General features: G+C 32.0%; 1 protein-coding gene across 2 annotated transcripts in view; it reads right to left on the bottom strand.

Annotated features, from left to right (window-relative positions):
- Window positions 1–11,694: 11,694 nt before the first annotated feature.
- LOC123542254 (neurogenic locus notch homolog protein 1-like) overlaps window positions 11,695–23,852 on the bottom strand; it is a 32,627-nt gene continuing 20,469 nt past the window's right edge. For both annotated transcript variants that reach the window (XM_053531697.1, XM_053531698.1), the window contains 3 exons: window positions 18,266–18,362; window positions 15,890–16,054; window positions 11,695–13,741 (listed from right to left, as the gene is read on the bottom strand). In XM_053531697.1, coding sequence (XP_053387672.1) covers window positions 13,482–13,741; window positions 15,890–16,054; window positions 18,266–18,362 — 522 coding nt within the window. In that variant the 3' untranslated portion in view covers window positions 11,695–13,481. The remainder of the gene's footprint in view (window positions 13,742–15,889; window positions 16,055–18,265; window positions 18,363–23,852) is intronic.

The raw sequence follows: 23,852 nt of genomic DNA, 5'->3' as shown, positions 1-23,852 counted from the left end.
AGTCTATAGAAACTATAAGGTCGTAAGTCTATAGAAACTATAAGGCCGTAAGTCTATAGAAACTATAAGGTCGTAAGTCTATAGAAACTATAAGGTCGTAAGTCAATAGAAACTATAAGGCCGTAAGTCTATAGAAACTAAAAGGTCGTAAGTCTATAGAAACTATAAGGCCGTAAGTCTATAGAAACTATAAGGCCGTAAGTCTATAGAAACTATAAGGTCGTAAGTCAATAGAAACTATAAGGCCGTAAGTCTATAGAAACTATAAGGTCGTAAGTCTATAGAAACTATAAGGCCGTAAGTCTATAGAAACTATAAGGTCGTAAGTCAATAGAAACTATAAGGCCGTAAGTCTATAGAAACTATAAGGTCGTAAGTCTATAGAAACTATAAGGCCGTAAGTCTATAGAAACTATAAGGTCGTAAGTCAATAGAAACTATAAGGCGTAAGTCTATAGAAACTATAAGGCGTAAGTCTATAGAAACTATAAGGCGTAAGTCTATAGAAACTATAAGGTCGTAAGTCTATAGAAACTATAAGGTCGTAAGTCTATAGAAACTATAAGGCGTAAGTCTATAGAAACTATAAGGTCGTAAGTCTATAGAAACTATAAGGTCGTAAGTCAATAGAAACTATAAGGCCGTAAGTCTATAGAAACTATAAGGTCGTAAGTCTATAGAAACTATAAGGCCGTAAGTCAATAGAAACTATAAGGCCGTAAGTCTATATAAACTATAAGGTCGTAAGTCTATAGAAACTATAAGGCCGTTAGTCTATAGAAACTATAAGGCCGTAAGTCTATAGAAACTTATAAGGTCGTAAGTCTATAGAAACTATAAGGCCGTAAGTCTATAGAAACTATAAGGCCGTAAGTCTATAGAAACTATAAGGTCGTAAGTCTATAGAAACTATAAGGCGTAAGTCTATAGAAACTATAAGGTCGTAAGTCATAGAAACTATAAGGCGTAAGTCTATAGAAACTATAAGGTCGTAAGTCTATAGAAACTATAAGGCCGTAAGTCTATAGAAACTATAAGGTCGTAAGTCTATAGAAACTATCAGGCGTAAGTCTATAGAAACTATAAGGCGTAAGTCTATAGAAACTATAAGGTCGTAAGTCATAGAAACTATAAGGCGTAAGTCTATAGAAACTATAAGGTCGTAAGTCAATAGAAACTATAAGGTCGTAAGTCTATAGAAACTATAAGGTCGTAAGTCTATAGAAACTATAAGGCCGTAAGTCTATAGAAACTATAAGGTCGTAAGTCAATAGAAACTATAAGGCCGTAAGTCTATAGAAACTATAAGGTCGTAAGTCAATAGAAATTATAAGGCCGTAAGTCTATAGAAACTATAAGGCCGTAAGTCTTTAGAAACTATAAGGCCGTAAGTCTATAGAAACTATAAGGTCGTAAGTCTATAGAAACTATAAGGTCGTAAGTCTATAGAAACTATAAGGTCGTAAGTCAATAGAAACTATAAGGCCGTAAGTCTATAGAAATTATAAGGTCGAAAGTCAATAGAAACTATAAGGTCGTAAGTCTATAGAAACTATAAGGCGTAAGTCATGAAACTATAAGGTCGTAAGTCTATAGAAACTATAAGGCCGTAAGTCTATAGAAACTATAAGGTCGTAAGTCTATAGAAACTATAAGGCCGTAAGTCTATAGAAACTATAAGGTCGTAAGTCTATAGAAACTATAAGGTCGTAAGTCTATAGAAACTATAAGGCCGTAAGTCTATAGAAACTATAAGGTCGTAAGTCTATAGAAACTATAAGGCCGTAAGTCTATAGAAACTATAAGGTCGTAAGTCTATAGAAACTATAAGGTCGTAAGTCAATAGAAACTATAAGGCCGTAAGTCTATAGAAACTATAAGGCCGTAAGTCTTATAGAAACTATAAGGTCGTAAGTCAATAGAAACTATAAGGCGTAAGTCTATAGAAACTATAAGGTCGTAAGTCTATAGAAACTATAAGGTCGTAAGTCTATAGAAACTATAAGGCCGTAAGTCTATAGAAACTATAAGGCCGTAAGTCTATAGAAACTATAAGGTCGTAAGTCTATAGAAACTATAAGGTCGTAAGTCTATAGAAACTATAAGGTCGTAAGTCTATAGAAACTATCAGGTCGTAAGTCTATAGAAACTATAAGGTCGTAAGTCAATAGAAACTATAAGGTCGTAAGTCTATAGAAACTATAAGGTCGTAAGTCAATAGAAACTATAAGGTCGTAAGTCTATAGAATTAAGCGATAGTCATAGAAACTATAAGGTCGTAAGTCATAGAAACTATAGGCGTAAGTCATAGAAACTATAAGGTCGTAAGTCTATAGAAACTATAAGGTCGTAAGTCAATAGAAACTATAAGGCCGTAAGTCTATAGGCTATAAGGTCGTAAGTCTATAGAAATTATAAGGTCGTAAGTCATAGAAACTATAAGGCCGTAAGTCTATAGAAACTATAAGGTCGTAAGTCAATAGAAACTATAAGGCCGTAAGTCTATAGAAATATAAGGTCGTAAGTCTATAGAAACTATAAGGTCGTAGTCTTAGACATAAGGTCGTAAGTCTAGAAACTATAAGGCCGTAAGTCTATAGAAACTATAAGGTCGTAAGTCTATAGAAACTATAAGGTCGTAAGTCTATAGAAACTATAAGGTCGTAAGTCTATAGAAACTATAAGGTCGTAAGTCATAGAAACTATAAGGCCGTAAGTCTATAGAAACTATAAGGTCGTAAGTCTATAAAACAAGTCGTATATAGAAACTATAAGGTCAGTAAGTCTATAGAAACTATAAGGTCGTAAGTTATAGAAACTTATAAGGCCGTAAGTCTATAAATAAGTCGAATCATAATATAAGGTCGTAAGTCATAGAAATATAAGGCGTAAGTCATAGAAATATAAGGCCGTAAGTCTATAGAAACTATAAGGTCGTAAGTCTATAGAAACTATAAGGCGTAAGTCTATAGAAACTATAAGGTCGTAAGTCTATAGAAATCTATAAGGTCGTAAGTCTATAGAAACTATAAGGTCGTAAGTCTAATAGAAACTATAAGGCCGTAAGTCTATAGAAACTATAAGGTCGTAAGTCTATAGAAATCTATAAGGCGTAAGTCTATAGAAACTTAAGGTCGTAAGTCATATAGAAACTATAAGGTCGTAAGTCAATAGAAACTATAAGGCGTAAGTCAATAGAAAACTATAAGGCGTAAGTCTATAGAAACTATAAGGTCGTAAGTCTATAGAAATTATAAGCCGTAAGTCTATAGAAACTATAGGTCGTAAGTCATAGAAACTATAGGTCGTAAGTCTATAGAAACTTATAAGGTCGTAAGTCAATAGAAACTATAAGGCCGTAAGTCTATAGAAACTATAAGGTCGTAAGTCTATAGAAACTATAGGTCGTAAGTCTATAGAAACTATAAGGTCGTAAGTCTTAATAGAAACTATAAGGCCGTAAGTCTATAAAACTATAAGGTCGTAAGTCATATAGAAACTATAGAAAGTGCTGTCTAAGTTCCTAATAGAATTACTTCTATAGTTAAGTAGCATAGAACTATAAGGTCCTAATAAGTCATAGCAGCGCATAACTATAAGGTCTGTTTAAAGTCAATAGAAACTATTAAGGTCCGTAAGTCAATAGAAACTATAAGGTCGTAAGTCATAGAAACTATAAGGCCGTAAGTCTATGAAACTATAAGGCCGTAAGTCAATATGAACTATAAGGTCGTAAGTCAATAGAAACTATAAGGCCGTAAGTCTATAGAAACTATAAGGCCGTAAGTCTATAGAAACTATAAGGTCGTAAGTCTATAGAAACTATAAGGCCGTAAGTCAATAGAAACTATAAGGCGTAAGTCATAGAATAGAAAAAACTATAAGGTCGTAAGTCTGAATAGATATACTATAAGGTGTAATGCATCAGAATAGGAATACATAATTAAGGCCGTAAGTCTATAGAAACTATAAGGTCGTAAGTCAATAGAAACTATAAGGTCGTAAGTCTATAGAAACTATAAGGCCGTACGTCATAGAAACTATAAGGTCGTAAGTCATCTATAACTACTATAATGGTCGTAAGTCTAATAGAAATATAAGGCCGTAAGTCTTATAGAAATATAAGGTCGTAGTCTATAGAAACTATAAGGCCGTAAGTCAATAGAAACTATAAGGTCGTAAGTCTATAGAAACTATAGGTCGTAAGTCAATAGAAACTATAAGGCCGTAAGTCTATAGAAACTATAAGGTCGTAAGTCAATAGAAACTATAAGGCCGTAAGTCTATAGAAACTATAAGGTCGTAAGTCAATAGAAACTATAAGGTCGTAAGTCTATAGAAACTATAAGGCCGTAAGTCAATAGAAACTATAAGGCCGTAAGTCTATAGAAACTATAAGGTCGTAAGTCAATAGAAACTATAAGGTCGTAAGTCTATAGAAATTATAAGGTCGTAAGTCTATAGAAACTATAAGGTCGTAAGTCTATAGAAACTATAAGGTCGTAAGTCTATAGAAACTATAAGGCCGTAAGTCAATAGAAACTATAAGGCCGTAAGTCTATAGAAACTATAAGGTCGTAAGTCAATAGAAATTATAAGGTCGTAAGTCAATAGAAACTATAAGGTCGTAAGTCTATAGAAATTATAAGGTCGTAAGTCTATAGAAACTATAAGGTCGTAAGTCTATAGAAACTATAAGGTCGTAAGTCAATAGAAACTATAAGGCCGTAAGTCTATAGAAACTATAAGGTCGTAAGTCATAGAAATTATAAGGTCGTAAGTTATAGAAATATAAGGCGTAAGTCAATAGAAACTATAAGGTCGTAAGTCTATAGAAACTATAAGGTCGTAAGTCAATAGAAACTATAAGGTCGTAAGTCTATAGAAACTATAAGGCCGTAAGTCTATAGAAATTATAAGTCGTAAGGTCTATAGATACTATAAGGTGTAAGTCTATAGAAACTATAAGGCGTAAGTCAATAGAAACCCATTTAAGGCGTAAGTCTATAGAAACTTTAAGGTCGTAAGTCAATGAAACTATAAGGTCGTAAGTCTTATAAAATTATAGTCGTAAGTCTATAGAAAATATAAGGTCGTAGTCTATAGAAATATAAGGCCGTAAGTCTATGAACTATAATGCCGTAAGTCTATAGAAACTATAAGTCGTAAGTCAATAGAAGCTATAAGGTCGTAAGTCAATAGAAACTATAATGCCGTAAGTCTATAGAAATTATAAGGTCGTAAGTCTATAGAAACAATAGGTTGTAATCAATAGAAACTATAAGGCCGTAAGTCTATAGACATTATAAGCGTAAAGTCTATAGAACTATAAGGTCTAAGTCTTAGAAATTATTAGGTCTGTAAGTCTATAGAAACATAAAGGTCGTAAGTCTTAGAAACTTAGTGTTCGTAAGTCTATAGATTATAAGGTGAAGTCAATAGAAATAAGGGCCGTAAGTCTGATGAACTATAAGGCCGTAAGTCTATAGAAACTATAAGGTCGTAAGTCTATAGAAACTATAAGGTCGTAAGTCTATAGAAATTAGATCTATAGAAATTACATAGCACTTACGACCTTATACTTCTAAGGCATCGAAATATTGTTTTCTTGGTTTAGCATTTCTTAACTTTAAGATAGATTAGAAAGAAAATCCTATGTTTTAAAGTTCATGATATAATCATACTTCAGTTTTAATGAAAGATAATTTTAGCCATAGTCTGGTGCCCAGGCCCTTTAAACCTTCATTAAGCAATTTTATTTGTTTTCTAAATTCCATATATGAAACCAAATCTAATTGCATGTCCTTAAGCAATAATGGCAAACATTAATTGCAATTTCAAAAATGTATCTTTCAAAAGGTAGCTTATCAATTCATGTCAATTAATTCTAATCCCGTACTTGAAAGATTTTTTTAAGTGATTCCTTATATTTTAGTGCCAATGATCATTCAAATATGGACCTTGTCTTCAATGTGAGGAGAACAAATCAACAGCCGTTCACTTATTGCCACTAGATGGTGCTTTGGAAAAATAGTAAAATCATTATTACTTGGAACGTGTCTTACGTTCTTCTCAAACGAGCCACTTGGTCTTGCTTTGGCTATGAAACGGATTTCCACCAAAACTTGTGCTTTGCATGAAGTGTGTGCCTTGTGAGTGTACCCTACTGGCTTATGAAATAAGGAATACATAATAAGGGACCAAACTGATGTGGTACATAATAACTGTTGTTATATTTTCCTGTTTTGCATGTTCATGTTGTTATACTACGTTGTATTGCATGTATGGAGAAATTAGGCAATGCACATTTGTCTTCATTCCACATTACACTGTGTTTCCTCTTTCATCTAAAAGCACTGATTTTCTAAACTGACGTTCTTCTTCTGACATCACGACATTGCGCCAGTTAATAACTTTTTTTAAAATAAGGCAATGTAATCTACTGTTTGATCTACCTTCTAAAGAATTCCCGGTGACAGAGGGGAGGTGCGGCTGCGTAGCTGAATAGTTAAGGTCGCTGACTTCAAATTACTTGTCCATCGTCGATGTAGGTTCAAAACATCGATGGGGCGTAGAATTCTTCATGTGAGGAAGCCAGTCAACTACTATATGAAAGATAGATGGGACAGCTGCCTTCCTGTGCCAGAAATAACATCGAAAGGATCCCTTGTGGTCTTCCTCCATCATCCAAAGTTGGAAAGGTTTACTTTATTGTGTCGTTGTGACTCTAAACTTACCCACAACCCACCCTGAAAAAAAGCAAACCTGGAGGACTGTTATAGGAACTTTTAAACTTTTTATTAGTTTTAAATTTATCGACAGAAAGCGAATTTGTTGTGGGTGTTTTGCATTGAACATTTAAGGATAACATGGTGTAATAGCCATATTTCATATCTTGTAACTGGATGGTAATATTTAAATGAAATTTGGTTACTTTAAAGACATTCAAAATTAAAAACGTTTCACCGATAGATTTATCGAAGTTTATCATTTTTTGGGAAGATAATCGGTATTGAAGTTAACATTGATGCCTATGGGAAATATATAATTTCTTTGATCATGAGAATCTGAGCTTGAGTTTCGAGAAAATTTTGTGGTAGAAAGCTGCATTATATGATTCTGATACAAATATCAAAAAGAAATCTAAAATTCCCCGTAGGAAAAAGGAGCAAATAATTTTTTTCTAGATTTCAGGGGAGATAACTCATGAAAAAACAAAATTATCAGGGGAGGTAATCTAAAGGAACTTTTGGAGAACTTCTGTCACTATATAACTTGTCAACATTTCTATCGTTTGACATTTTCAAAGCTTACATTATCAAGTTGTATGTACGCTTTTGGTGAAATGGAGGCCTATTACGGGTAGTCATCCTTAAGCCGATATGGACAATAAAAAATAACAATTTTTACAATATCTTAGGTAGCATAAAGGCTATATTTCCTTGCAAGTAATTGTAAAATTTCAAAAAGGGAAATTGTCTGATTGCTTTCCACACTCGCAAACCTTTATAGTTTATAAATGGATACAATATAAAACCGCAATTTACGAAAATTATTGTTATTGATAAAATGGATCAAACATCCGCATTGGGATTAAATTAATTTAATAGCATTTCCTCATCTAATTTACAACTACACAATATTCTGGAAACTGGGCAAAGGGGTGACACTATATATATAAGTTAATCGAAAACAAAAGTGCATTTTCTGATACGTTTTGCAGAAGTAGGTGCGGTTCCATACTTACCTTGTCCCAGCGGGAATGTCAACACAATTAAATATATTTCATTTAAATATATAACATCAGAATTTAGTGAAATGCGATAATGTGTGGGATCTATGCATACTATACTTTCTCACACTTTCTGGAGAAGATTAAATAAAAGCAAAAAAAAAAAAACAAAAAAAACGCAACAAATAATATTTTCTATAAATGCATACCTCCTCGTATATGATAATAGATTTTTATAGACTAAATGTGTAAATAGTTCGACGGTGGTATATATAATTTCTGGGTGAATTTCATCTATACCCATCAATTAAAAGCTGCGTAAATATCTTTATTCATATATCGTCTATCACAAAACTGATGATTACCAAAGTAGGATGTTTGAAATCACTTGTTTAAAAAATGAAATCTTACATATCTTGATCGCTCAAGATAAGATGTCGTGCGCACGAGATAAGATGTTGATCGCTCAAGATAATTTAATCATAAAAAAATAATTGCATGTCCTAAACATACCACCGTACAGATGTGACAATTTTAGAAATAAGAGCTTTTGTCACTTATGCAATTAACAATTGGCAATTTATACTTTACAAATCATGGACGGGAAAATCCATTCATTCCATGGGAGACTTTCTTTGTCGAACAAAAGAAAAATAAATTTAGAGGACATTGCTATTTTCCGCTGGGTCAAACAAATTTGTTTTTAAATATAGGCTTAGTAATTCAAAACCAAACTTGTTAGCATTGTAAAGGGCAAAGTACTCGTGTATTTGTTCGTCTGTTATTTAAAAACGTTTGCCTTAAGCATTCATAAATACAAAATACGAATTTACCAGAATCCTTCACGTCATTTTAAAGGTCATCGATTATATGTGTTACAACTAAAAGTAGACTTGAACTTTAACTCTAGAAAGTTGATGAAACTCTTCTGTGTGACTTTATTCATTTTGTTTTTCAAATCTCCAATTGAATATTTATCGGCTGAAATGATTACTCGAATGCATAACAACATTACCGAAAACGAAACCATAGAATGCCAAAGAAAGAGCCGAGTAAACAATGCCTCGTAACTATTAATTGAACGGTCGCGAGTTAGCAACCCTATTGCGGCGTTTGCTTTCTACGATGGTTTGAAAGAATAAACCTTTCTTAAGTCCACATCTATGTCATAGAAAACAGAAACAGTGGTACAGTTAGCTTTGAGAAACCGAAACATAAGAAAATATCAAATAAAATAATAGCAGAATTTAAGATAATTGTCTGCCATCTTAATTAGCAATTCTTATTTCAAATTAGCTTTATAAATTCAACTTTGGAGATGTTTATAATTATGCTGTTACGAATCTTTGAGCTGAAACTAACCCCGTATTGAAACCTAACCAGAAATCGTGGCAGAAACATGTCGCGCTAAAATGCAACTGACTCACCTTTTACTTTAAAATGTTCGTGATCCATTTTTCATTTTATCTGACAAAAAAGTTACCCGATAACTCAGTATGAAGAGGAGTTATACACAAAAGTTTCTAATGTGTACCGCTTTCTGAAATATTTTCATTTTGAAAGCAAATAAGCTGTATAGAGTCGTTATTTATTGACCTTCTTCTTAGTGAATTTAAACCTTCTATGTATGTTTTTCATGAAGTTTGTTAAATAAAAGTTATATTTGCTATTCAACAAAATTAATGAAAATAGAAAATCCTGATCTTGATATTCGAGAATAACCACGTGCTTCGAACAACACGTGACATAATCAATTTCTCACGAGAGTTAGTGCCCAGATGTTGCGGTTCGACACTGGTTAGGTAACCAAATTGGGTTACGCCATACATTAATGGGTGCAACCATCACAAAATAAAAATATCGCCAGTTTAATTAATATAATAGCCAAAACTAATGTAAGACTAACTTTTATTAGCCGAACACTGCCCTATAATTTGGATTGATTTTGCGTGCGAACATATATGTCATTTTATGTATTTCTTTAGTACGATAGTAACATTGTTACATGTTTTCTAGTAACATTGTTACATGTTTCCTAGTAACATTGTTACATGTTTTCAGTTTACACGTTAGTTGCCATTTATTACACGGATATTGAATATACGTATGCAATGAGCAGTACATTACCTCTATTAGATTAATCTCTGACCATATTAAAATTACGCATAAATATAGGAAAATACTAACTTTTCGGGTCATATCGTTAGTACACTGTTATCGAAAGGCAGAATTGTGTACCTCCCTTTTTGATCGAGGTTTAATCATAGGATATGACATTTGCGCGTCAGAATGGGAAAAATATTGACGAATCTTGTCCTAACATTGGTACATGGCTATTGAAAATGCCTATGCAATCAGCAGTATTGTTTACCTTATTCACATATCTCTGATCGAGGACGTAGTCTTACACCCAGTATGAAATTTGCGCGTCAATATGTGCAAATATTGACGTCCCAGATCCTATCGTTAGTACATGGATATTGGAAAAATAATGAACTACCTTTTTTCACATCCCGTAGAATAATTCTGACACATGCAAGGTATATTTCTATTGAAAAATGGTTGTTGTAAAATTAATCTATTATGCAAATTCAACATAAAGACAATTTCCTCATTTCCAATGCACTGAAAAAGGTAGTAAATCATAATGATAAGTACTCTCTACCAAATCTAAATTGGAAAATTGCATACAAAAGACGTTGCGTGTAGACTTTAACGAATATTGAAACAGGTTTTCCAAGGTCCAAGAACAGATGATGTTTGGCATCAATAATTATTTCACAATTTTGTTTGGCTAATACTCATTTTTATATTGCGTGCTCGAGAGACAAGTCGGAGACGTCATTGGTCAGTACATGTGTGTTTCAGTTTTCATTGATTTGACCCTATAGCAAACCGAGTGAAAATGCACTGAATATAGTTTAACATCAGGTGAGTGATCTTTATGTTGTTATTTTGTTAGGTCTAACTGTACTTTATAACTATCTGGTAGCATTTTATTAAACTACTATACTGAATTTGCTATCTTAGTGGTAAGTTGATTAAAGACATAAAGACAATTTCTTGAAACAGTTGCCAACAAGATATGTACAATGGGTAAACAGAAAGTCATTAAATAACTCTGAATGAATGGTTACTGTTCAAAGTGTAGAAAATCTTAAACAATTTACTCCAGATGCCTACGTGGAAAGATGAAAACATTCATCACACTAATGTGTACGGACGTATGATTTGAGTAAAATTCGAAGAAGTAATTATATAGTAAACATACTTCGCGTTCTTGATACTAAGAGTCTCTTTTTGCAGCAGGTTGATAATTGAGATTATGACGGACAGTTTATGATATGCACAAAATATTAGATATGAATAACTACTGAAATAGATCCTAATCTTATTCAAAGGACATAGCAAGCAAACCTCTATCAATATATATAAATAGCGTTAGTATAACTCGCATTTTATGGATATCAGCCTACATTCAAAGCGGCATTGAAGATCCCATCCTACTTTATCACGGATTGATGATCACTACCAATTTTAAGACTGTTGGAAAATCTCATCCTGCATCTAGGCGGGCTGGAAAGTCCCATTTATCCCTCCAAGTATATCATCAAAAGCGGAAAAACTAGGTACATGTATATATCGACTTTTTATAATGCAGCTAGATGACGTCATCTACCCAGCTGCCCGCCCGTGACAAAATAATTCGGGAAGCGGCATCTGGGGTCTTCCTCCAACATGAAAAGCTTGAAAGTCACCATATGACCTAATTGTTTCGGTATCGATGTTACTATAACACATATCTGGTATTTGATTGTTAGCTATGACTAAAATCCATTTACTGTGATAAGTACAATCTGTGCGTCATTGAAACACAAAATATTTTAAATTATTCTGTATTAGATTTTTACCAAAAACGCTGTCATGTTCTGTTTAGGAAACTGATTTGACGTGAAGACAACTAAACATGAATTTTTTTATTTTTTTTCGTTACTAGTGCAAAAATGTTCACAAAATTGAGAAATGGAGAAATGACCTAACGCAACGGGAAATCAGACAAATCTGATAAATGCTAATTTGAAATTACAAGTTGCAATTTCCTCACTATTAAGTGCAAAATCAGTCTGAGAATTATCAGTTTGATACAGACAAGGTATGGAAATGGCACATATTCAAAAATACGATAACTTTGCTTTTATTCTTCTTGGTTGCATTCTATACTTCCAAAGGATCTTTTTACAGATTTTATTATTTTATCCTCCTTCTTTCCCATCTGTTTTACTTCGTTTATTTTATTTTGATGAAAAGTCTACCGTTTTCATTAATATACATTCACTGCTCTAAGATTTTTGTGTGTGTGCGGGGTGGGGTGGGGTGGGTATGGGGAATTGTGTTCGTGCCTACCTATCGGGAAAAGACAAAGTTATACGGGTAGATTTAGATTGGCACTATAGCAATCTCTGTACCACCAGGCACCTTGGTATGTAACAGTACAGTTGCCACTACTAGAATCAGCATCGTGATCGTAAGTAGTAAAGTTACAGCCATTATGATATGGACCAAACATGTTACTGCCGGAAACTAAATATATATAAAGAAACACACTAATGTAAAATATGGCTGTATTTATTTCAATGAATATGAAAACTTAAATAAGGCTTTAAAGAGGTACGTTATTTTTTATATTTTAAAGTATAAAACAACATAAAACCTTTAATATGATTATTGGATCACTACCCAAGATAATTGTAACTGCAGATAGATATAAGCTGCTTACATATGAACGTTGGTTCAATACCCAAAATATTTGTAAAAAGTACTGCAGATATATATAAGCTACTTACATATGACTGTTGGTTCAATACCCAAAATAATTGTAAAAGTATTGCAGATAAATGTAAGCTGCTTACATATGACTGTTGGTTCAATACCCAAAATAATTGTAAAAGTATTGCAGATAAATATAAGCTGCTTACATATGACTGTTGGTTCATTTTTTTGTTTGTTTTGGGTTTAACGTCGCACCGACACATTTTAGGTCATATGGCGACTTTCCAGCTTTGATGGTGGAGGAAGACCCCAGGTGCCCCTCCGTGCATTATTTCATCACGAGCGGGCACCTGGGTAGAACCACCGACCTTCCGTAAGCCAGCTGGATGGCTTCCTCACGTGAAGAATTCAACGCCCCAAGTGAGGCTCGAACCCACATCGATGAGGGGCAAGTGATTTGAACTCAGCGACCACTCGGCCACGGAGGCCCCGACTGTTGGTTCAATAACCAGAATAACTGTAAAAGTACTGCAAATAAATATAAGTTGTTTACATATGACTGTTGGTTCAATACCCAAAATAATTGTAAAAGAATTGCAGATAAATATATGCTGTCTTCAAATGACTTTTTCAAATATCTTTTGCTTTCCTTACAATTTGTTTTAGCAGTGAAGCTATCGAAAAATATGCAACCCCTTAAAAAGTTGAAAATTTTAGTGTTGTATCCTTAATGTGAGAGAGAATTTAACTAACTGTTTGTTGCTAAATGGTTATTGGGTACCGTGTTTATATATAAAACATGTAAGAAATAATTTACGGAAGATAATTGTAATACGAATGTATAACCGTTATAACGGAAACTCTTTTTAAGAAATCAGTGTAATACAGATGTATAAGGCCCCCACATTTGGAAGTAAGAAAGTACACAATGTCCTGTAAACCACGTACAACGTGAACATCACTTTTATACTCGTATAGTCTATTCTCGTTTTCTTCTCATCATCATCATGCTGGATTTCAAGGAAAAGATACCTAAAAATCTGTGGTAATTCATAGACTGCAGACTCACTGTCCCTGGTGTCAAGTAATTTCCATTTAGATTGGCACTATAGCAATCTCTATACCACCATCCACCTTGGTACGTAACAGCACAGTTGCCACTACTAGAATCAGCATCGTGATCGTAAGTAGTAAAGTTACAGCCATTATGATATGAACCAAACATGTTACTGCCCGAAACTGAATATATAAAGAAACAGACCAATGTAGTATATCGCTGCATTTATTTCAATGGATATGAAACCTTAAATAAGGCTTTAATCAGGTTTATCATTTTCTATATTTTAAAGTATAAAACAACATAAAACATTTATCATATTGGTTCAATACCCAGGATAACTGTAAAAGTATTGCAGATAAATATAAACTGCTTACATATGACTATTGGTTCAATACCCAGGATAATTATAAAAGTATTGCAGATATATATAAAATGCTTACATATGACTATTGATTTAATACCTAGTATAACTGTAAAAGTATTGCAGATAAATATAAGCTGCTTACATATGACTATTGGTTCAATACCCAGGGTAATCATTAAAGTATTGCAGATAAATATAAACTGCTTACATATGACTATTGGCTCAATACCCAGGATAGCTAACTGTAAAAGTATTGCAGATAAATATAAACTGCTTACATATGACTGTTAGTTCAATAACCAGTATAATTGTAAAAGTATTGCAGATAAACATAAGCTGCTTAAATATGACTGTTGGTTCAATACCCAGAATAATTGTAAAAGTACTGCAGATAAATATAGACTGCTTACAAATGACTTCTTCAAATGTCTTATTTAAACCGTGTTAGCTTTTCTTATAATTTGTATTTAGTGGTGAAGCTATCAAAAAATATGTAACCCCTTAAAAAGTTAAAAAAAAATTAGTGTTTGATCCTGAATATGAGAGAGAATTCAACGAACTGCTAAATGGTTATTGGATACCGTGTTTATATATAAAACATGTAAGAAATTATTTACGAAAGATTATTGTAATACGGATGTATAACCGTTATAACGGAAACATTTTTTAAGAGATCAGTGTAATACAGATGTATAAAGTTATGAAACGTTCAAGAATGGGAAGAGCTCTTTCAAAATTGCAATCGAAATGGATTAACACCAAATATAAATGCATGTTTATTAAGCATCTTTGCTGTGTTTTGTATAACAATAATCAAAGCAAAAGGCTAACATGTGTATATCCTATTATTGTCGCAATTGAAATCATGCAACAACGAATGTATACCTTTGTCTATGTTCTACTCGCGCTAAAATTAACTAGCAAAATCCAATTCCAGCTAGTTTAGGATGGTTTTAAGTGTCTTAATTCAAGATGCCTCGACCATATACCTAAAGAGCTGTTCCTTCCATTAATCGTTATAAAATGTCACCCTATATGGCTTCTGTTTTTGATATAAATGGGAAGAACATTTTAAAGCAAATGTCATTGCGTTACTATGTATACTTATACGACATGCCAAACATGATTTATAAGTATGCATGTCTAATGTAATAAAGGAAATAATGTGAACGGTTCCTTCAAAATGGCCAAAAAGATGGACATTTGGAATGGTCAATCTGGCCAACATATCATTCTTATAGTTCTTATTGTTCCCTGTAGATGTTGTTACAGCTGCCATTATCTATCAAGCTGTTGGAATGATTCTAATTTCTAATTTATGACTAAATTGGTACAGCAAAAACATACCTGACGCTAAAGCGGTAATTAAACACATACAAGCTTAATTACTGGAAAATGTTTGAAGAAGACTAAAGGAATTTAGTGAAATTTAATCAACATAGAGAGCTGAAATGATGAGTACAACATGTATAATTCGTCCTTGAAATTTTACATTGTTTCCATATTTCTGTCTATCAATGTTGCTACTAAGTGGAACCCGACGAGACCCGAAAAACTGATAAATAGTAACAAACTCACCTAGTGCATGCAACAATTAATAAATTTCGCATAACTATACAATTTTTTTGCAATATTTTTTATTCTATCTTAACAGAATGACACTAGGTATTGGCATAGATTTGTTGTTTTGTTGGTGTTTAGAGCTGTTTCTAAAAATTAAGGCATACTCTATAGTAGTCAGCTTGCCTTGTCATATTTTATTAGTTGCTATTAATACTTACCTACTTTCTATAAACGTAAATGTGACACTTTGCTAAAAAGATGTTGACAAGAAATGACTGATGTCTAGATAACAAGATGTTATATCTGTTTTGCTTTGTCATGATTTTTAGAAGCATAGAAAAATGAAGTAGTTATCAATTATGTGAAATTGTAAATAGAAATAATAGATTATAATACTAACTTCGCGAAGAAGCTATAGTTGATCCAATATGCAGGGTATACGCCGGTCCAGCGGAAAGGGAGAAATTGTCGAATGTTTCAAATCCTGTTGTTCCATTTTTTGCTTCTAAATCGATCCGCAGGTCGGTACGTCCTTGAGCAGCCAACTCTTCAATGTAGCTCAGACCTAGTTTATATGCGAAAAGTACCAATTTGAGAATATCCTGGGAAAAATTTCCAAAAAGCTGATAGAAACTGCTTACAATGTAATTATCTTAAACTGATAGACCTCTTGGCAAATCATCATTGTTACGCCATTAACAAAATGCAGTCCGAAATATTTAGGTAAAAAGAGAGCGAATCTTACTTCAGTCGCAAATATTATCCGTAATTTGTTTCTGATCAATTCGTAGGAGTCTTTCAACTAGATCGAGGTCCGTCATAAATTCTTTTAATTTATGCGGCGATGATAGCATGAGAAAAGATAGTAAATGGTCAAAGAACTGTATGCAGTGAGGTAATAATATTTTTTGAAAATCTGAAAACTTTGTGACACACATGTACTTGTTTTGTTATGATATTCTGATAAATACTTTAATAGATGATCATAGTAGTTAAGAAATAGTATATTCTAAATCAATCCATAGGTCCTACCATCTCCTCAATGTACCTCAGATTTAGTTTAAACATGATAATTACCAAAATACAGGGGAAACACTTTCAACAAAGCTGACAAAAATCTGGTAAAAATTTGATTAAAATTGCTTAAACTGTCAGACCTCCTGTGTAGTCATCATTATTACGCAATTAAAAAAATACAGTCCAAAATATAGAAAAGGGTAAATCATATAATAGCTGGGACTTTTAATTAAAAATAAACTTCATTACAAAAAAATGTACTTTTATATTATAGCGTTAGGGAAATCCATAAATATCATAGAAACATTTCACTTAACATCTTACATGTCTGTTGTGACGTTAGTATGTTGTGCGGGACGCTATGCTTGGGAAATGCGTAAGAATCCTTAAAAAGAATAACAAAAACGTAAATCTAAAAATTGTGTTTGTTTCAGATGTTAGAATACGGCGACACAAAAGTTAACATTTTCAGTTCCTGTGCATTTCGAGATAAGATTGCATATCATGCTCATTTAATGAAAAGTATTTTGATCTTACACTGAAACAAATATCATCTACAAGGTTGCGTATCGGAGCACGCGCTTTGTGAATTCTTTAGTAGAAAATGCAGTTTGGTTTTATCACAACAGCAATCTTTAACTGCCGTGTGACGAGTGTAATATGTCTTCCCATACTTGGATTCAGTGTTGTTATATTTTCTGGTCCTTTTGGATCATCTAGTTCATACAATATCTATGTAACAACTCCACTTAAGCTGGTGCTAGGAGGCGTGAGGGGTGTTGCACTTTTCATTATCGCTCATGAACAGATTCAATCAAACACAATCTGCTATTATTTTGCTTGGTTGCATTCTATGCTTCCAAAGGATCATCATACAGATTTTATTATGAGTCGTTCAAAGAGAACAAAATCCATTTTAAATCTCAAGTAATTAATTTTCATAGCGATGATTGCGTGAGAAAAGAAAACATGTTTCAAGAAATTGTATGTAGTGAGATGCTCTTTGTGCTATAAAATTCTTAAGAATATTTTGATAGATAATCATAGCAATTATTAAATAGTATTTTCCAAACAGTAATTCCTCGTTGAATAAATGTTAACTAATAATATATTCTAAACACTGATTTATTTTTGAAAATCTCCGTGGCCTAGTAGTTAATGTCGCTGACATCAAATCACTTGAATGTCTCTCATCGACTAGGGTGCGAACCCATGTGGTGTTGAATTCTTTATGTGAGGAAGCCATCCGGCTGGCTTACTGTATGTCGTTGGTTCTATCCAGGTGCATGTCCGTGGTGAAATAATGCACGGAGGGCTACCAGGGTCTTCCTCTACCATCAAAGTTGGAAAGTCGTCACATTACCTGATTGTATCGGTGCGACGTTAAAAACAACAAAAATAATGAATAAAATCATTTTTTTGGAGTTCAAATGCGAAGGAAATATATCACGAGGGCGCATCTGAACGACGATAATTTTATTCAAGAGCAAACCACTGTTTTAGACACATTATTTAGCTTTGTAGACATTATCAACGATTATTGAAGATATTCACCAACTTTTTGCGTGATGTATGTTTTTCTTCCAGCACGCTGGTATGACGCCTGACGCTATGACGTAAAATTGTGACGTACAAACAATACATGTGTTGCATAAAACACACAATCATCTTTATTTAATAGGCAAACAAGTCGAGTCGTGTTAGAATAAACTGTAAAACAAAATATAAACCGTGGTCATACACATAAAGTAAGACTTACCAAGCCAAAATTCAGTTTTCAAATTTCCAAATCCTTGCTCATACTCAGAAAAATTTCTGTAAAAATCCACTGATCCATTAAAACGGTACTGAAACACCTAAGTGAAAAGGAAACAAAAATGAAATTGGTTTTACTCCGTGTCTAGATAGAACATAACCGCAACATATTTGATTATTTACAAGGTATATACAACTGTAACATTCAATTAATTGGAAGGAAATTTATGCATCCATGCAATGAATTCAAGTTGGTTAGAATCATTGAAATGCGTGTAGTTTAAGTGCTGAAAGTTGATGAACATAAATAAGTCGTTTGTTATTTGCGGAAGAGGTAATGCAATATATACGGGCCGTTCCATTACAAAGCCTGTATCAAAAATTTGGGATAATGAAATGTTGATAAATTGACTGGTCATTTTAATTGTTGGGGTTAAACTAATTTCAACATAAACATTTTGGTGTGGAATAAGTAGTATGCAAGGAAGTGAAACACAGAAAATATGTCCTAAAATATCATGGCATATTTTTGAGATATTGCATCAGTAACTTCTTACATGTATTGTGGCCATTACTATGGACGATATGTTAGTAGTATAGAGATTGTCACTTATGGCCTGATTATGAAATTTAATTAAAAAATTTTTTTTATAAAAATCAACAATTTTTATAAATTATTTAATTAAAACGTATATTTTTTTAAACAACAACTTTTTAATTTAAAATCAACAATTTTTATAAGTTATATTTTTTTAAAAAACAACTTTTTAATTTAAAATCAACAATTTTTATAAGTTATATTTTTTTTAAAAACAACTTTTTAATTTAAAACAACAACTTTTTAATTAAATATACTTTTAGTAGCATAAACATCGGAACTTTAATAAAAAAAGAAAACTGATTGAGGAAATATGTAAAGAATTAAACTGGTAATTTGTATTAAACGTGCACAATGTTCACGCTTATGTTTAACATTAAGAGAATTTCTACGTATTACGTCACTTCCGTGTACAGTGTTCACGTTTATTTTTAGATTTAGTTACTACGCACTTCCGTGTACAATGTTCACATCTATTTTTAGAATTAATAGAATTCCCATGTATTATTACCACTTCCGTGTACAATGTTCACGTTTATTTTTAGATTTAGTTACTACGCACTTCCGTGTACAATGTTCGCATTTATTTTTAGAATTAATAGAATTCCCATGTATTATTACCACTTCCGTGTACAATGTTCACGTTTAGTTTTAGATTTAGTTAGTACGCACTTCCGTGTACAATGTTCACATCTATTTTTAGAATTAATAGAATTCCCATGTATTATTACCACTTCCGTGTACAATGTTCACGTTTATTTTTAGATTTAGTTACTACGCACTTCCGTGTACAATGTTCACGTCTATTTTTAGAATTAATAGAATTCCCATGTATTATTACCACTTCCGTGTACAATGTTCACGTTTATTTTTAGATTTAGTTACTACGCACTTCCGTGTACAATGTTCACGTCTATTTTTAGAATTAATATAATTCCCATGTATTATTACCACTCCCGTGTACAATGTTCACGTTTATTTTTAGATTTAGTTACTACGCACTTCCGTGTACAATGTTCACGTCTATTTTTAGAATTAATAGAATTCCCATGTATTATTACCACTTCCGTGTACAATGTTCACGTCTATTTTTAGAATTAATATAATTCCCATGTATTATTACCACTTCCATGTACGATGTTCACGTCTATTTTTAGATTTAGTTACTACGCTACTTCCACACATTTTGAAAGTAGTATAGGAGTTGTTTTAGGTACATTTTCATATTATTTATTAAAATAGTTCGTAATTGTTTGTTCGTTTTGATTTACATTCTTAATATTTAAAACCTTATACAATATATCGTACAATGATACTTTGTTTTGTAACATCTTTATGAAAAATAAACAATAATAACCACAAAGTGTACTTGTTTTGTCTTGATATTGTATGTTGTTATGCTTAACTCCGGGTATATATTCAGTTACCTCCTTCGGCGGAGGAAGTCCAAATGGATCGAAATACAAAGTATTTAAGTAACAAACCCAATGTGTTCCAGGCCCAACAGAGTCGTCCAAATTTATAATTCCACATTCATTTTTCAACTTTGATTTTAGTAAACCTGCGGTCTCCGAGAGTTTCACTCTTGGTAAATTATTTCTACTAAATACAACCCTAAAATTTTTAATTTTTAATTTTTTAACCCATTGTTCAATTTCAAAGTTAGAAATTGGTTTGTTTATAAATTTTATTTTTTTTTACTATAGGAATTCGTCTGTACGGCCTCCTTTGGGAATCAATCTGTAATCCTTTCCCACTTAACAAAGATGTAATCAAAGGTATTCCTAAACTAGCAGCCAGCATACCCAAAAAAACTGCCATTTTGTCTCTGTTTTTTGTGTTAATTTAATCACTCCAGACCCTACTAGTTGCTTTCTTTGATTAGGTGTAAGATATGGTGATATCATATTTCTCTTATCATTAGCTACCGAAATCATACCATTCCCAAGTAACTTACTAACACCAGTACTAGCCAGCCCAGAGAGGGCTCCGATGCCCAGAGGAGCTAATATTTTTGGAGCTATTTTTGCTGCCATTGGAAGAATTGTTTTACTTAACAAACCAGCTAAAGCTCCTAAAAATCCACCATTTTGACCTTGACTGGACATTTGTCTTTTTGAAATTGTAATTTCTAACCCCTTCTTATTTACAACAGCTTTTTTAATTTGATTAATTTGTGTTTTTGTTAAAAGTAAAGGGAAGTTTCCATGCAGTTGTCCATATTTTAATCTAAAATTATATGGAGTTTTATTACTATAAGCTTTTGCTAAATTTTTCTTTTGTCCATCCGTAAGGTTAACTTTATATTCAATATAATTTGATGACATTATATACTTTATATTTATTTTAATTTTAATTTTATTTTATTTAAACAACAACAAGTTCGTTACTAATAGTATTTATTTCAACTGTTTCCTCATACAATACAATTGCATAAACACGAATATTAGCTGCTGGTGGAATATTTAATTTAGCTGTTAATGTAATATGCTTAGGATCTTCTGTTATTACTTCCTTTTTATATTCCAAGTTAAAATGAACAAATCCAAATAAATTAAAAAAATTTGATCTATTTAGCAGACTTCCAGTAGTCTTATTGTTTTGTTTATAATAATAATTAATTACATCATCATATATTCTTGATATACTTGTGTATTCTGTTTCTGGATAAAAAACACCATTACCAACTTCAAGACGACAGGAGCTCAAAGTACAATTATTATTTGCTGCATTAACTTTAAATGTATCTAATAAATGTGGATTATGTTCTTGTGAATTACTTTTGTCAGGTCGTTGTAAATAAACAAATACATGTTGTGGTTTTGTTACACCAGCCGTTATTCTAAAGGTTATATTCGTCTGTTGTGTATCAGTTGATTGTGTTATCATTTCCCGAAGGTATGACCATCTTGCTTTTGTAAATCTTTCAGCAATTAGATTAAGTCCAAATTCATTGAAAATTAAACGTGGAACCCATAGAATTAATTTTGTTACAATTACTCTGCCAACACCAGCAGCATTAACTCTAAAAATTAATTCATCATCACCTGTAAGCTGTAGTGTTATTTGAATTTGACTTGGAGGTAAAATATTAGTTTCTAAACCCTGAAAAAATGAATAATTATTTAGTGGAATTTTAGCATTTACCTCATTACCACCTTCAATTATTGTCTTCCTAGGAGCAAAACCACTATTATATCCAGGTTGATCATTCCTGCTCTCAGCAGTAGCAGTAGTATCTAAATAAATATATTCGTTTGTTCCAGTTGTTTTTACATAATCTTCAGACAATTCAATCAGACTCTTTACATTTATTACTTTATATAAATTATTACAATCATATATAATTTTCCCATTTTGTTTAACCACTAACTGATCAATTAATGAAGCAGCATTATTAATTAAGGCAATTTGATTATCATTTCCGCCAGCACCATAATTAGCACCATCAGCAAGTTTATTAACCATAAAACTTACTTCAAAATAACCATTAAACCAATCAAAATATGAGCTTCTATCATTAATTGTAAAGTGATATCCGTTTTTTTGTTGCTTAACAGTAGGTCCTAAAACAGTTATTAAAGGAGTATCTAATTGGATAGGAGTTAATTCATATCTTTCACAATATTGTTTTGTTCTAAACATGTATATATTATATATTATTTTATTTTTTATAAATTAATTTGTTAATACGTTTACGCGTCCCCGATCCTGACAATATTCTATTTATTCTCGTATGAATATCCACCTCATTATTTTTACTGTTATTCTTTTCTTGTAATTCCTTAACAATTAAATCACCAACTGCGGGAGCAGGTTTCTTTTTAAATTTTTCAACAATTTTATTAGCAGCTAAATTTCCAACTTCCATTCCAACCTTTTTTGTTCCACTTTCTAGTGCAGCTTTTCCTGCTGTTTCCAAAGCTTTTTTTCCAGCTGTGCTAATTGAAGATGCAACTCCACTTGAAAACAATTTTACTAAAGTGTCAATGATACCCGAACCATGTATATTTTCTTCTCCCGTGTGAGCATCAACATAAATAAATATTCCTTTATTTTTGTCATAAACTTTCTTGTACATTATATAAAACTAAATTTTAATTAATTTCTTTTAATATTAATGTAAAACTTGTTTCAACCTCATTAAAATTAATTATTCTACCAAATATATCTGTAATATATATTCTTATTGAATTTATAATATTTTTATTAATTTCAGAATATCCAACTCTTTGTGGTTCTTTTGTAAACGGATAAGCTCTTGTTAAATCTGCAGTACTTAAAGCATAGATAATATCACTGAAATTACCATCAACAAATGAATTATCAATAAGATCACAATGAATATAAATTGTATCCACAGAGTTAGTTATATTTGGTGTTGTAGTTCCCCATTCAGTATTTCTCAATGCTTTTTTTCTCAAATCCAAGCAATGTATGAAAATTTGACATTCTTAAATCCAACATAAAATTATTTTTAATTGAAATCAAAATCTTAAAACTACTTAAATCAAATTCCAAACTTATTGGAGCAATGTCTGATTTATCAAATTCATAATCATCATTACTTATTAATGTTTCCCTTATATAATTATTAATATCAGTGTAACTGTAAGAACCATTTGTAACTATAATATCTTTCCAATCCTTACCATTATTATAACGAATTCTTTTATTATCATATTCATCACTAATATTATGCCAAGAATAAGTCATAGTGTTAATACTATCCAAGCCGACAACATAAGTTTTATTTTTATCTAAAATTAAAGAACGACTAAATCTGATTGTAAAATCACTTGGAGTATTTTTATTATCATCTTTAACTGTTTCAGAACTTAATACTATTTTTTGTTCCATTTATATATTCAAGAAAAATATTTTTTATATAACATTTCATGTTGTTTTGGTAATAATTTATCCATTTTTAATAATTGATCTACTACCCTAATACCTTCATTTTTTAGTTCTTCATTATTATTTCCAGCATCAA

Source organism: Mercenaria mercenaria, chromosome 19, assembly GCF_021730395.1.
Source record: "Mercenaria mercenaria strain notata chromosome 19, MADL_Memer_1, whole genome shotgun sequence".
NCBI classification, from domain to species: domain Eukaryota; kingdom Metazoa; phylum Mollusca; class Bivalvia; order Venerida; family Veneridae; genus Mercenaria; species Mercenaria mercenaria.
Note: the sequence above shows the minus strand (reverse complement) of the source record. Positions and strands in the feature narration are given on the sequence as shown.